The sequence below is a fragment of the Bombus flavifrons genome, chromosome 12, assembly GCF_040668555.2.
Source record: "Bombus flavifrons isolate JBK064 chromosome 12, iyBomFlav1_principal, whole genome shotgun sequence".
NCBI lineage: Eukaryota > Metazoa > Arthropoda > Insecta > Hymenoptera > Apidae > Bombus > Bombus flavifrons.
In genome coordinates, this window is record NC_138453.1 from 12,122,315 (window position 1) to 12,136,470 (window position 14,156).

The 14,156-nt window shown below is 39.6% G+C and overlaps 1 protein-coding gene across 4 annotated transcripts in view; it reads right to left on the reverse strand.

The window, feature by feature from the left end:
• The window catches only part of for (cGMP-dependent protein kinase for), a 114,200-nt gene that overhangs the window by 20,127 nt on the left and 79,917 nt on the right, over positions 1-14,156 (reverse strand). For 2 of the 4 annotated variants that reach the window (XM_069124736.1, XM_069124732.1), the window contains one exon: positions 6,296-6,462. In XM_069124736.1, the coding sequence (XP_068980837.1) occupies positions 6,296-6,419 (124 nt within the window). In that variant the 5' untranslated portion in view covers positions 6,420-6,462. Of the gene's footprint in view, positions 1-189; positions 965-6,295; positions 6,463-7,826; positions 8,066-14,156 lie in introns of those variants that run through there. The other 2 variants (XM_069124734.1, XM_069124735.1) reach the window with 2 other exon arrangements.

The window sequence follows — 14,156 nt, forward strand, 5'->3', positions numbered from 1 at the left end:
GCGAAATTTCACGAATCGCTGATTAGAAGATCTTAATATCAATAGCTTCTCTTACATAACAGAAACTAGCTTGATAGCGATTAAGGAAAACAGGAATTTTCCTACGGTTTGGAGGCTCGAGCGAGACAAATGACATCACCAAGCAAAGATAGTTGCTCAAAGAGTGGCAAAAAATCGGTGTCGGAATACCTTCGCGTATATGTCGTCTCCTAGCCGGCGGAGGAGCGCCGGTTCGTCGCCTCCTGGCGTAGGTGTGAACCGGTACGATCAGCCTCGGTCTGGGTATGAGAAATCCACCTTGACTATTCCCTGTTTGATTCAATTCGCTCGATTCACTGTCAGTCGTGCTGCTGTTACTCGATCTCCTCGACTCGCAATCCTCCCTGACCGACGAGTCAACGCGGCTACCATCCAGAACACCCTCCAGCTGGGAGATCACCTCGGCATAAGGTTGTCTGTACTCGTCCTCCCTCGACGGAGGTTTGCTTCTTGCGTTATTTGCCCAATTGACGCCACACTCGCGCCAGCTGGCCTCGTAAAGAAGCTCCATCGCCCTTCCTCGAGTCGCGTCAGGGTCCAACAGCAACTCTGGGTCCTCCAACACCGCTCTGCCAGGATAACTTCTCACTTTCATGGTCGGACGAATCTCGGGATTTCCAGAATTCCCACCTCTTTCAGAGCTTCCTTCGAGATCGACGAGAAACGAGGAAACGGAGTATTCTTTCTCGTAGTTTGTCGTTCAAGCACGAGAGACTTTTACAGACAGAGCGATGAATCTTGGTCGTTGAACGAAATCAGATAGCAAGAGACACGTCGGAACGTTGCACCGAGACGATAGTTGGAAACGTTTGATCCAGTGGGCGACCTTGGACATGATTCACCGCGCTGGACATTTTCCAACGCCTCCAGCTCGCGTTTTTCGCTTCAGGATAGGAACGTAGATTGCACGGGCTGTTAAGAATCACGAGGGTTCCTGCCGCTCGTTACGATCGGAATCGGTGTCTGCCGTTCGTTTGGAAACCCTCCGTAAATTTGACCGTGGGAACGACAACTTCGACGTTGATCTGGCGTTCATCCAGTGGGAAGATCGACGAACGTTTCCCCCGATCGTTTCGTCCTTTCCGTTTGACTTTGCAACAACCCTTCGAATCGGAACTGTCGAACTCTTAAAGGATCGAGCGTTTTCGAGTCGTATAACAGACGCTGGGAAACACGTGTCTCTGAGAACTACCTGGATTGCTTTTGGAACGAATCGACGAGTCCAGCGTTCGTCGAAAAGTTCCAGCGACTCCCCACCGGTTCATGCTTCGGGACAGCGCGTAAACGACAGCCGGCAGCGATGGAAAACTGCGAGTTGCGCGATTTTCGAGCGGCTAATTCCAGGTCTGTCACGAAGCAGAACAATGACGCGCTATTCTTAGTCCCGGCTCGATTCCTTTCGATACAAATCGGACCTCTCGATTCTGCAATAACGGGTAAACGGTTCGATCTTTTTCACCGCCTCGAATCTATCTCGCCTACTTCTCCGCTTAAATCCTATCGTTTTCAGCTTTATCACTTTTCATTGCTGCCGTACCTAAAGCTGGTTATCTCTGATCGATGGAAATCCAAGTTTCCTCGGCGCTTTAGATCGAGGAATGTTGTTTTCTCAAGAAGTCACGTAAAAGACGCACGACGACCAGATCGACAGATCGTTTGCTTGCGCAAGAGATCCGATGGACAATGAAATCACGGTTCCGTCTTCACTCGCGTTTCCACTTGGATCGGTCAGTTTTATCGGCAAAGAAATTTCGATGGCTCGTTATTGGACGACGAGAAAATGATTTGGATCCCGTGGAGAAAGATGCGAGCGAATGTAAGAGGAGTAAGAGCGAATGATGTTTTCACAAAGAAGGATCCTGTCGCGAACGAGGATACAGGCAGGACCACTCCTTCGAGACTGACGCTCACTGACAGCGTTCACGACTGGTGAAAAGTACGCCCGCAAAGAGCGTGCACGAGAAACTCCCTTCCCCTCCGACTGCCAATCCCCCCACCAGTTCGCTGTTAGCGAGAGAAAGGACAGTGGTTCTCAGGCGAATGCGATTGCCCTCGGCGCGACCACTCCCACGTAAGTATGTACAAGTATATCGGGTGACTCGAGAATACCGCAAGATACCCTTATCAACCTGGTACGATATGATTGAAGTAGTGAAAGACTAGATATCGTATGTTTGTCGTATCAGCTGATGCGCTCCGAGCATCCGCGTTGAAATTCTTCTTTTTGGAGGCATGAAATTCCACGACTAATTCCATTAAGAGGCAACCATATTGCGTGTGACATTGCAGATTTGTATCGAATTATATAAAAAGAGAAGAAACAGATATACCACGGAGATATACGCGAATCGACTGCAACTTTTTCGATTACGCTTCGAGAAATACCTGTCTGGCAGTTTCCTTTTGTCCGTTTGTCTTGTAATTGTTAGCACGCAAGTTCAACAACGAACGAACGATCGGAAACGATGCACCAATTACGTTTCCCCTGAATCGACTCGTTTATCTTTCGTAAATCGCAATGAAATAACATAGCCTAATTGCGAGAACAAGTGGGAAACACTACGAGCAAAAGTGGAGCAATCTTGGTTGGAACTGTTTCTCGCGTTTTGCGCTCGATTCCCCGGCTTCGTATTCCCCTTTCCTTTATTTTTCTCATCGTGTCATTATTTCCCATTTGTGGAGTGCTTTACACTTTGCTTTTTAACGCGGATAGATTTCTCTAATAACCCCGATGTAATTAATTCTTTTTCTTCTTGTATCCTCTTTTTCTTTTTCCAGCAATTCTTGAAATTCTAACTTTCTTTCTTTTTGCTTCGATTCTACGCCCCGCGTTGACGTAATTTTTAATTTGCAAATTTGCTTCAAGATGAAACGGTTCTCTATAAGCCAAGAGTAATACGCGTGACAAGTAAATTTTCTAAAATAACACGTATCTTGCAAAATATGACAGACATTAATATTACGTTCGATGTTCTCTATGTTTTCTATACGTATATTTAAAAGTACACGTCCCGTTATTACATTTAAATCCACTCTCCTTACTGCTATAACGATGACTCATGATTTTATTATCCTGCAACGCGCATGATTGCTAAGGTTCGGATAAAAAAATAATTTCATGCAAATTATTACCAAGTGAACAACTTGTAATATAATTTTACCGTTAAGATTTTACTTAAATTATCGTGGAAATGGTCGAGTTTCCTCTATGTCAGGTACTAAAAACTATCGCTAATACATGGTTAATTCACACTTTCATTTGCTCGTCCCTCGTAATTTACTCCAATCATTATGATTTTCCTACGACCACGTTTCACTTCTATCGCTGTAATTTCATATATTTTATTCATATGCACAAAGGTTTCTAACTTTATGTATAAACTTTAATCGATTCGGCATGTACGCTCTTTAACGAGACCATTGTATCAAGAGGAATCCTTCTAAAGCGATTAACCTACAGATTTCGTTCTCCCTGCCAACGGCACGAACAAAATTTAAACCTACGCTAAAAGTGTTATAAGAGAAAGTTTAACGTTAGAAAGTATATGGTATATAATTAATTGCGATTAAAATTGAATCGAAGATAGAATAAGCCTATTATGTGATTTTAAATTTTAAAAATCCACGTTCAATTTGTTAGGTATACGGCTCTTATTTTCTCTCGACTCTCGAAAAAGTACGTAGCAACAACGAACAAAAAATCTAAATTGGTCATCGTTTGAAAATTTGAAATTAGCCTGACAGTACCAACCATGCTTTTCTAGTAGGTATTTTTATCCAAATTCAATTATCAAAAACCATCTAAAAGAATCACGGATTTGCTGTAATACAATTAAAATGGATGCTACTATTGTTACGATTACAATCATAGTAGTGTCAGAGTATAGTTACATAGGTACGTAAAATTATATGCATGACGTTATGCCGGTGATAATATGCGAGTGAAACATGGATTTGGTTTACACGTTTCTGTCAGGCGGATTTTGCTCGTTTCATTTCACGGATACCTTCGAATTGTCGCAAAATGATACGAAACAATTTTGTTTTATAAATACATTATAACCGTTGTATTTTTTAATTACTATGCTATCACGGTACACCAACTTCCGAGAGAAAGGCCAGTGATTCTCATCCTTCGTCGTTAGATGAAACTATCGATTTTCTATTTCGTTTCTATCGAAACATCGCGTCTTAAATAATGTAAAAACCAGCCACAAAGTAGGGAGGAAATTACCAAATAGCTTCTTATAGTTTCTAGTAGATACGAATCTCTTACGATCAATTTATTACAGACCGATTTAATACATTACATTTATTTTGTAGATTAATTCGTAATAATTATTGCAAGGAATGTACGAAAGAAAATTATGAGAAGCGAGGATGGAATTAATTGCTCCGAAATTGGTCGGCTCTTCCTCCAAAGAAAATCCTCCTTTTAATTAATAAATTGACCAGAGATTCTATCGCTATAAATACACCGTTCTATGCTGTATAATCATTGAATCTCTTCCTGTTCAAGAGACTCGTGTTCGTAATTATTTGCGCAATCGTTACGCGACTTGACGTTAAACGTTACACGTTTACACAGTTGGCTTAATCGTGGCTATTACACGTAAAAATTCGCGTTATTACGTTGCACGTGACCCATTGCGTTCGAATTTAATTGTAGTATCGTTGTTGGTTGCGCAAATCGTGTCTGAATGCGCTCAACCAGCACCGGAAGTAAAAGCAAATTTCGCCAAGAACGAAACTTCTTTGTACGACTATAATAAAATACTAGTATGAAATTGCCCGATGCGAAGAAATTGAAATTCGTCAACTACGACCGCTCGTCGCGAGGCTAGCTTGGTAGGTACGAAACAGATTTTGGTACGACGTCAAATATTTATAGAGAAGGAGAAAATTTTCAACGCGATTTCAACCGACAACGTTATATCAGCGCGCCGTCAACACCAGCGAATATTCGAAATTCATACGAAAATTATTACAAGTCATTGGATCGAATTAGAGAATGTTAAAGATCTATTTTTAAATATTTATATTCGCACGTATCAGGATAATTTCTCTCGTTACGTACATATGCATTTTACTTTCAGGGTAAAGTGAAATCGCGTATTGTTTGCTGACCGGAGAATTAATTTTCGAAACTTTTTAAATTTGTTTGAAAGAAAAAAGCAGAAAGAGAAGAGAAAGGTGGTTTAAAATTATTAATAGACATTCTACTTAACGATGGAGCGTAATTTTTATAATACATCGTATTTTTATTATACTTTCATCGCAATTCCAGAAAATGTATTCGCTAGTTCGAAATTTCGAAAATATTAGCATATTTTAAGCCGAGTTTGTCAGATATGGAGCGAAATTTGCTTAAATAGCAGATTGATTCTTATCGCTGGGAAAGAATGCCGAGTATTTTCAGCAACATTTTATTTATAACTACCGCTATGGGAACCGGTTTTTCGGAAGAAAAGGCAAAGAAGCTTGAATCATTCGGTTCCTATAAAGAACGATGAATCACGCGTTGCATAGTTTGCGGGATTAAAGCGAATTTATTGAAAGTTTCTCGCCAGTCAAATGGCAACTCTATCGAACAAAGAAAGCAGATAATATTCTTGTTCCGACGTACTTAGATATATTCGCAATACGGTCGAGTTCGTTGAACGTCGAATTAAAATTTCCTCCAAACTTGAAATCGCAAGGAACTCTACACGCTCGTTTATGATTACAACGGTTGCAGATATCATGAATTTTCCACGTGGAAAACGATATGACGGGGAGTGTGTAGGCAAAACGGCGAAGAAATTTTCGTGCGGCGACGCAAGAGGGCATAACGGTACACTATGCGGTCGCAGGGAACAATGATCGACCTCGACTTGCCTGACTTGGCGAATAAACTGAAATTGCACGGCGCGAGGAAGATTAACAGCCATCGTGATTCCGTCATTCGCGAAGCCTCTTCGTCAGAGACGACGATTTTCCGCCTATATTCGTTAAAGCATGGCCAACTATTTATAACCGGAACGCATGGAAAAGCGTAATCGCGCACAGTTTCCTCTAACGAGTCGGTTGCGTTCGACTGGAATTACTCGCGCGAGCCGTACGACGAAATCCTTTCGGCTCGACGTTCTTTCAATTTTATTTCGAGCGATTATTAAAATTCATATCCAAATAAATCAGATCAATTTCTTACGTTTTGGAACTACGATACTCGCGAAACAATACAATTCTGGACAAGGGAAAGGTCTGTGTGACTCACCCTCCATAACATACACAATGGACCCAACATCTCCTTCGCGAATGATGGTTGAACCTGCCGAGAAGGTAACAGGATACATGCAGTCCACGATCTCGCGGATTTGCGTCAGCTCCAAGTTCTTCATGAAGTCATTATCCAAAATGGCTGCTTTGATCAGATCACGAGACCTACGAAGGAAAAAAGAGTCAGACACCTTTTTGTCAAAGGTTTCCCTTTTAACCGTAAGAAGATTATTAGAAACGTCGCTTTGAACGAGGCTGATTTGGAGAAAAAAAAAAAGAAAACAGAAGAAAAATGATAAGAGAAAGTTTACAAATTCTGATGAATATTCATCCGTTAGATCGGGGTACTAAATCTGATTAATCGATAAGAATGGAACTGAAAATTAAGATAAAATAAAAAGTAAAATAAAAAGCGTTATCGCCACTCTAAATAAACGCAAAAAGTGTTTGACGTATACCAGGCTATCTTCTTGCATACTTGTTCAGTAAACAGCTTGTGGCCTGTAACAGGTGCACCATGATAAACACGGTTCGGTACTTTTGATGTTGCACTTGCAAAATAAACGCGAATATTACCATCGTAACGTCATATCCTTAACGTTAAACGTCTTACGTAGACATTTAATGCGAAAATTGCTACGGAGATTTCTACGACTTCTTCCTGACTGACTTATTCTAACTTCTTTTTCTTCCATATCAATCGCGTTGCAAGAGCAAAACTTATTATCCTACGTGCGACTCGTCTAATAAATAATTGTGAATAATCGCGTAGTAGATAAAACAGTCGTGTTTGAAATTTACTCGTTATTTTGCTTAAAAGCGCGTACGAATCGCGAAGCAAACTAATTTTCCAACCTTACTTTACGACAAAATCGTGGTTTTCTAAACGTTTAAGCGCTCTAACAGAACAATGGAAAGTTTAAAGAATACAGCGTTTGGAAAGTTGCACGAGTGTTACCTACGACCGATCGAACAGAGTTGTCGACGAAAGAGGTTAGTTAAGAAACAACACAGGTAAAGTTAACGAAGCCACGTGTCGTGAATTAAAAGTATCCTGAATGTAACACTCTGTCACGTAGTTGCGCGGTGAATGCGATTTGTATAGGTGAAACCATGACTGGAAATTGCGCAAGGAACGACCAAATTTCACTCTTAACGATACGTTGTACGATGATCGTTGAGTCATCGATCTCTCTATATATGGCCTTCGAATCGATAACAATGATAGATTAGTGCAATATTAGTATGAAATTTCGAATCGAATACATTCGACTAGATGGATCAACTATCGACGCTTTAACACGAGGAACCGTGCCAGTTTCCTTTGCGATAATGTGAAATGTTTTTTCCTTCGAACGATAATATGGTTAAACAGGGAGTTAAAAATCAGTTCAAGAGGGAGTCTACCGTGTCGTTGTTTGTTCTACACTCGATACAGATAAATTTCAGACGATAACTGTTCCTTGATACACGGCGATATGTAGCTGAAAATCGCGTTAGAACGGAACAAAAAGTGATGAATTCTGTACCTTTGCGGTTTCTGAAACTTGACGATTACTCGGCTGTCTTTGGTAAGTGGTTCAGCTGAAATTGCCTGTCTTTTGGATCTCTGACCCGGCCCGATAGCACCAGAGGCCAAACTGAAATCGACGATTTGCCGGAACTTGTCGATCTCGTTTTGAAGGTAACGAATAGTGGCATCCCGTTCTTCCAATGCTTTCTCCAGTATCTCGATTACATCGTCGCGACGTCTAAGAGCTTGCGTCCTCTCGTACAGTAATCGTTTCAGATCTCGTATCGAATCCATGATCGGAAAGATTTCCAACTGTCGCTTTAATTGAGATTCGTCTGTTCTTGAGATTTTCCTCTTGCAGTTGGTATACGCGTCATGCACCGAGATTCCGATGTGGTTCCCTTTATTCCTATGTGCTATCTATCTTCGACGATCCTTGTACTTCCACTTCCACTGCTGGTTTCTGTTTCTCATTGGACCATTCTTAGTACACGTTGTAATTTTTCAAACGTCTCCCTTGCCTTTTCATTGAAATATTTTTTATCCGACAACGTTTCCTTTAACGACAGTTTTCATCGAATCGAATCTTTCTCTTTTCTTTTTCAAGCGTTCGCTCTTTACATGTTCGAGCTTTATGACTGCTGAGGGTTGGAACGAACGTTTGCTCTGCCGGATTGGCAAGATTCGAGCGTTCGAAGGTGTTCTCGATCGTTGGGAGAGTTATTCCATCTCAAGTGTATGGAAAGGTACTTTTAAACTAAATATAGATCTTCAGAAAGCAAAAGTATCGTCAAACAATCGAAACTCCGATATATTATATCTTCGAAGATAGCTATCTGTTTAAACAACGGCGATACGAAGCGAATTTAAATCGTATACTCGCTAACAATAAGATAAGGTTGTAATATACTCTCGTACTTTCTAACTCGTATCACACTTTGAAAACGATTCCTAACAATTCTATCCACCTTCTATGATTAGACAGCTGATTGCGTGACGGTAGCCTTTTTCGACTACGTAATCTTTTTCAAATGTTACTTCTACTCTCTGTACTATCGCTATCAAAAGCAAATGAAGCTAAGTAGATTGAATTCCTACCGATAAAGATGTATTAGAAATGTACGATTCACACGATAGACATCTAATTGGACTGAAAGGCAAATTACACAAGATTATTAGAAGTAGAGTGTTAGAAATCGATTGATCTACCTAGAATCCACGTTCAAGATAACGATCTATTTTAAAACTGACATTGACTCCGACAGCTGAGAGAGTGTGGACGCGTGTTGTATATTATCTTAAAATCGAACACCGATAAGCGTAAATTTTAGATATTGTTCTAATAATTACGCTACCTCCGTTGTTTTCAACGATTCCATCAAAGATATTACAATTCTCAATTATTTCATAAATACAGCGAAACAGCTAATTATTATTAAAGCAGAAGGATAGAAAATTCGTCGTGCTTTAAATCGACGAAACAGTAGACGAAACAGATGCGACTAACGTTTTTACCTAAGCAAATATTTCTACGAAATCAGGTTTACGTTAAACAACGAGAAACTATAAGTTACTATAATGACGTGTTACGTAATAATCTTTAAAAAAGATTGTGTAACGAAAAAATTGACTGTTTTATTGGACAGTGTATTTTTTACCTTTTGCATCAATTTGTTCAAGCACGATGCTAGGTATCGCGATTATATAATGGCAATTTCAAACGCCGAGGCGTTCTTGAACATCTCGATAGTACCGAGGTAGGTATGTGGGCAGAACACTTTCGAAAATAAGAATGGAATAACAATGATCGACACCTTTAGCGACTGTCTGTGTTTAGCAAGCATTCTTTCTCAATTAGAATTAGAAACGAACGGTTTGTTTTGAAATCGTTCGAGAAAAAATCAACTGGTCCATTTTAATTCATCAACGAATCGCCAATACCAACGAAGTAATTGGCTTTAAGTTCTCGATCTTTACATATACACGTAGGTATATTTCCATATGGCTAAAATTGTTTGTTTTTCTAAAAGATACAAGTAGAATAAGATTATCGCGGGAATAATTTTCAACAGAGATAGGGACGAAAGAATAACGTGAATGAAGATCTTTATCACCGTGAAGTGGCAATGTTTCCAGTCACTTCGTATATTATATCGAAACGTTGTATCTGCTAAACAATAGAAAATATTTCAGACACTAACAATCGATAAATATACACCGAAAGAAAATTGCAATGGTAACGAATCGTCTATAGAAATTTATATTACGTTTATTTCATAGCGGTTAGCATAAACGTGTAATATTATTATTCGTGTTATAAGTTTATCGATTGAAATTTATAACAAAAAAAATTTCATGACTCTCTACGACATTAACGTTGTTTTTAAGGCAGCCACCTTATCTTTATCTTTATCTTTATACGAAGTATCACTATTTTCGCACACAACCCCACGGGTCACCGTAATCACCTCTCCGACACGATCCTGACAAATCAACAACAGTGTTCACGAAATTTACATAAATTTTAAATAAATTTTCCCTCGATACGATACACTTTGTCCTTCTCTTCTTTATTCGCAAAATACCGAACACCTCTGAACGCAAGAACTTAAAATTATAAAATGGCGCAATCGTACCATTCTTCCACCGAGTGCTCGATCGTTCGAAGAATTTACAAATAAATATCACCAACATCAAATTTAATAACTGTTTACATACACGGAATTACATATGTGTATAGATATCGATTTGTTCGATCGACCGCGAATGATAGTGGCTTGGTCGTAGAACCGTCACTTGCAAGAGTCTCCGTCGAACTGACAAGAAAGGCCGTAGATTTGATCGAAAGAACTCGATGCTTCGTGAACGATGACCGTCGATTAGCGTGAGGTTGGATGTAAAAAAGGGACTGTCTTAATTATACGTTAATAATGAAACGTAGCTAATGTCTATTTAATGGTGGCCTGGAAATCGACGTGATATTCCGTGCCCGTGATTAACGATCGAATGCCAAGGGCAGAGAAATTTCTAATTCAACTCTTATCGTCAGATCCTTGCATTTCCTAAGGAACAAATTTCTGGATCGTAACTAGTCAGTTAGTATGTTACGTTGCAAAATTGTCTTTAATTTCTTTTAATGAAATACAATAAGCTTATACGCGACTCGAATTAACAGCAAATTAGTAGATCATCGATGTAGATTAATCGATATTAATTCGTGGTACTTTCCATTTACCATATTTGATAACGTACTTGATGTAGAAATTGACCAATGTTTTAATATAAAACACGATTATTTATTTAATTTAAGCAACGAAATAATTTCGATAGATTAATATTTCGAAGATAAGGGGATGTTTCATTTGTTTCACGCGAACGATTTGATTTGTTCGTTAAAGGTAATTCGAATAATCGACGAACAACTAGGTCAATCGTTTAAATCCGCGCAAGTCCACGCCGACAACATTATTCGTTAGATTAATCAACAAGAATCTACAAATATCGTATCTTCTATGATTTTTAAATCCGCGTTACATTACTCGAACCACCATCGCTCGTAAGGACGAGAAACAAGGATTTCGAATACTTTGCGATTTCATATATCAAATACATCACACTATCGCCACTGTCTATTAAATTAACTAAAAAAAACGACATATGAACTACGGATACAGATGCGAGGTATGTACCGAGAAGGTGCGAACAACACCTCGGACGTTGAACGCGAAACTGGTCGGAAAGGACCAAGCCGAAGAGACTACGATCGCGTAGGGCGAGAGACTAACGAGAAACTCGAGTTCGCGCACGGTCTATTTTTGAGATATAATCGCGACTCGCGCTTCCTCGAACACAGAACGCGCTAGCGTACACACGCGAAACTAGCAGTCAGCACGTCGACCTGGCTGCGACGTATTTCGAAAATGGTCCCCTTTCACCTAGCCTATTGCTCGTCTAGCATTCGTGATCAGCCTTCGCGGCCATCCAATCTATCGTTTCGGGCAATTTCACCGATTTTCCCGACCGATTTCGATCGACCGATGGATCGTCGCGACCGAAACTACGCCGAGGAATGCAAAGGGATCGTTGCAGTCGCAACGAGTCGCTACATCGTCAACCCTCTATGGCGCCATGTGACACGAAAGGAACACACCTTACACGTATATCTATGATCACGTACCGAGCGGTTAAAAAATTCATTTAACGTCGTTGCCTGTCACGTTTCAGTTATGTGCGCGATTTTCTTCACACCTCATTCTCTTTCGTTTATTTTTACACTGACAGGAGCAGAGAGAGAGAGAGAGAGAGAGTGGCTGAAAGGTTACTGACTCCAAAAATACCAAAGATGTAACGATTCTTATAAAAAAATATTAACAACGTTATCAAAAAATTTGCAAAAATTGTTTAATTATTATACGCGTATAAAGATGCTAGAGATAGCAGTTCCATCAAAACATGTTTGAAAAAGATACGAGAAACGCGAACGTATACACACGTATTTAAGCCGTATAACAGGGAAAAGACATAAGTTAATACACGACTTAAGAAATGGTACGTATCTACTCCATGTGGTATTATAATAGGAAAGAACAAACTATTATACTGTGTTACATCACACGGTAGGCTGTTTCAAAAACCTGTACAGGGGACAAGATCGATGGCTTAATTAGAATGCCTCTCTCGTACGAGCAGTGACACAAATGATACAAGATATCCCCTTATTTTTAGAACAACGCTGGCAAGAAAACGAGGCTTTTTAATGATTTTCATAAAAAGAAGATATCAGACCATTAATACCAGCGAGCGAAGGAATCATTAACCAATCTATCATTTTCGCGTGAATACCACAATCGCAACACATCATTTCCCGGCCGCTGCTTCGCAAGCACGAGATTTCTATTTATAGTGTATCGCGTGTACGATAAATAAAAAAGATTATTAATAGTATCTATAGCATTATCATTAGACTCTCGACTAATTGCGAGTGTCGCTGAGTTATAGATGGACGACAGTTTAGATTAGAACTAAGTTTAGGTATTTAATTTTAGGTTTGGGCAAATTTAAAATAAAGATAAATACCTCACAATTATCATCTTGATTTTATGCTTATTTATGAATATATATTATAATTATTATCTTACGCACTCGATTATAATTATCATTTAAGGATTTTTCACTACAAATTCGTTAAATATAAATAATTTATGAATAAATTTTACAGAGGGGCAACGTTCTTTGGTTTTACAATTTATATAATATGTGTAATTAACATATAGCAGCGAATTGTATATCGTGATTTCGTAAGTCCATAATAGCCGAGCAATTATTCATTGTTCTTTTTTTCCTTACGAAACACCGCGGAAAATCATCGACAATAAATTACTGCTTCTAGGTCATTATTGATTCTACTACGCGAACGATCAGCCAGGCGACTATAATTGCTCGTTACCATTTTTAGAAATATACATCTATACGTATCTGTCTTTTTATATTTAGGTGCAAAGTTTTATTGCTTTTGTAACGTCGCGAAACAATCTGTTTACGCTCGAGATCTTGCCAAAGTAAATAGTTTATTCGATCAAGAACCAGATACGTTCTTTCTCTTAAATTGCGTTTATTACCAAAATTAAACTATTACGATAGAATATCAGTGTTTGCCGCGTAGTATCATTTAACGACTACGGCTATCGACTATAAAATACCTGTTGAAACACCTATGACCCATGCACCTATGACCATTCGAAAGATCAAGCGGCGAAATTTTTATCCTACGACATTCGTCCCAAATTACAGAGCTAAAAATGATTCATAATTGCCATAATCGCGACATCTAATCGCGAGTTCTGGACACGGTTGTCCATAAAGAGTAGAATGTGCGTTTCATAAACCCCGTGCTTTGCAGAAAAACGCTGGCACTGTTCCGACGAGGATGTACGTGGTCTCGAAACGAGACCTTGCCTCGTTTTTCGAAACCGTATCCACCACGCAATACGACGAGACGATCGTTTGTTTCGTTTGTTTGTTTGCACGTAGTCCACGATCCTGCGAATACACCGTCCAACCATTGCGGGACGTCCCGTTTGAATTATTTAAACGGCGTCCACCGAAACCTTCGCATTTCCGTTTCGTAATCGCGGCTGCGCAGCCGCACAAATGGTCACCGGGGGATGTTAGCTGAAATCCGACATCATTTTGCAAGCACCTTTGATCGGCCAGGAATTCGCTCCATGCGATCTTCTTTGTGGTTTTGCATATTTTTACATTTTATTAAAGTATCAATTTCCTTCTCTTTCGAAAGCGATGGAAATTTCGTTTCACCGATCGTTTCTTCCGCGGATCTCGTTGTCGA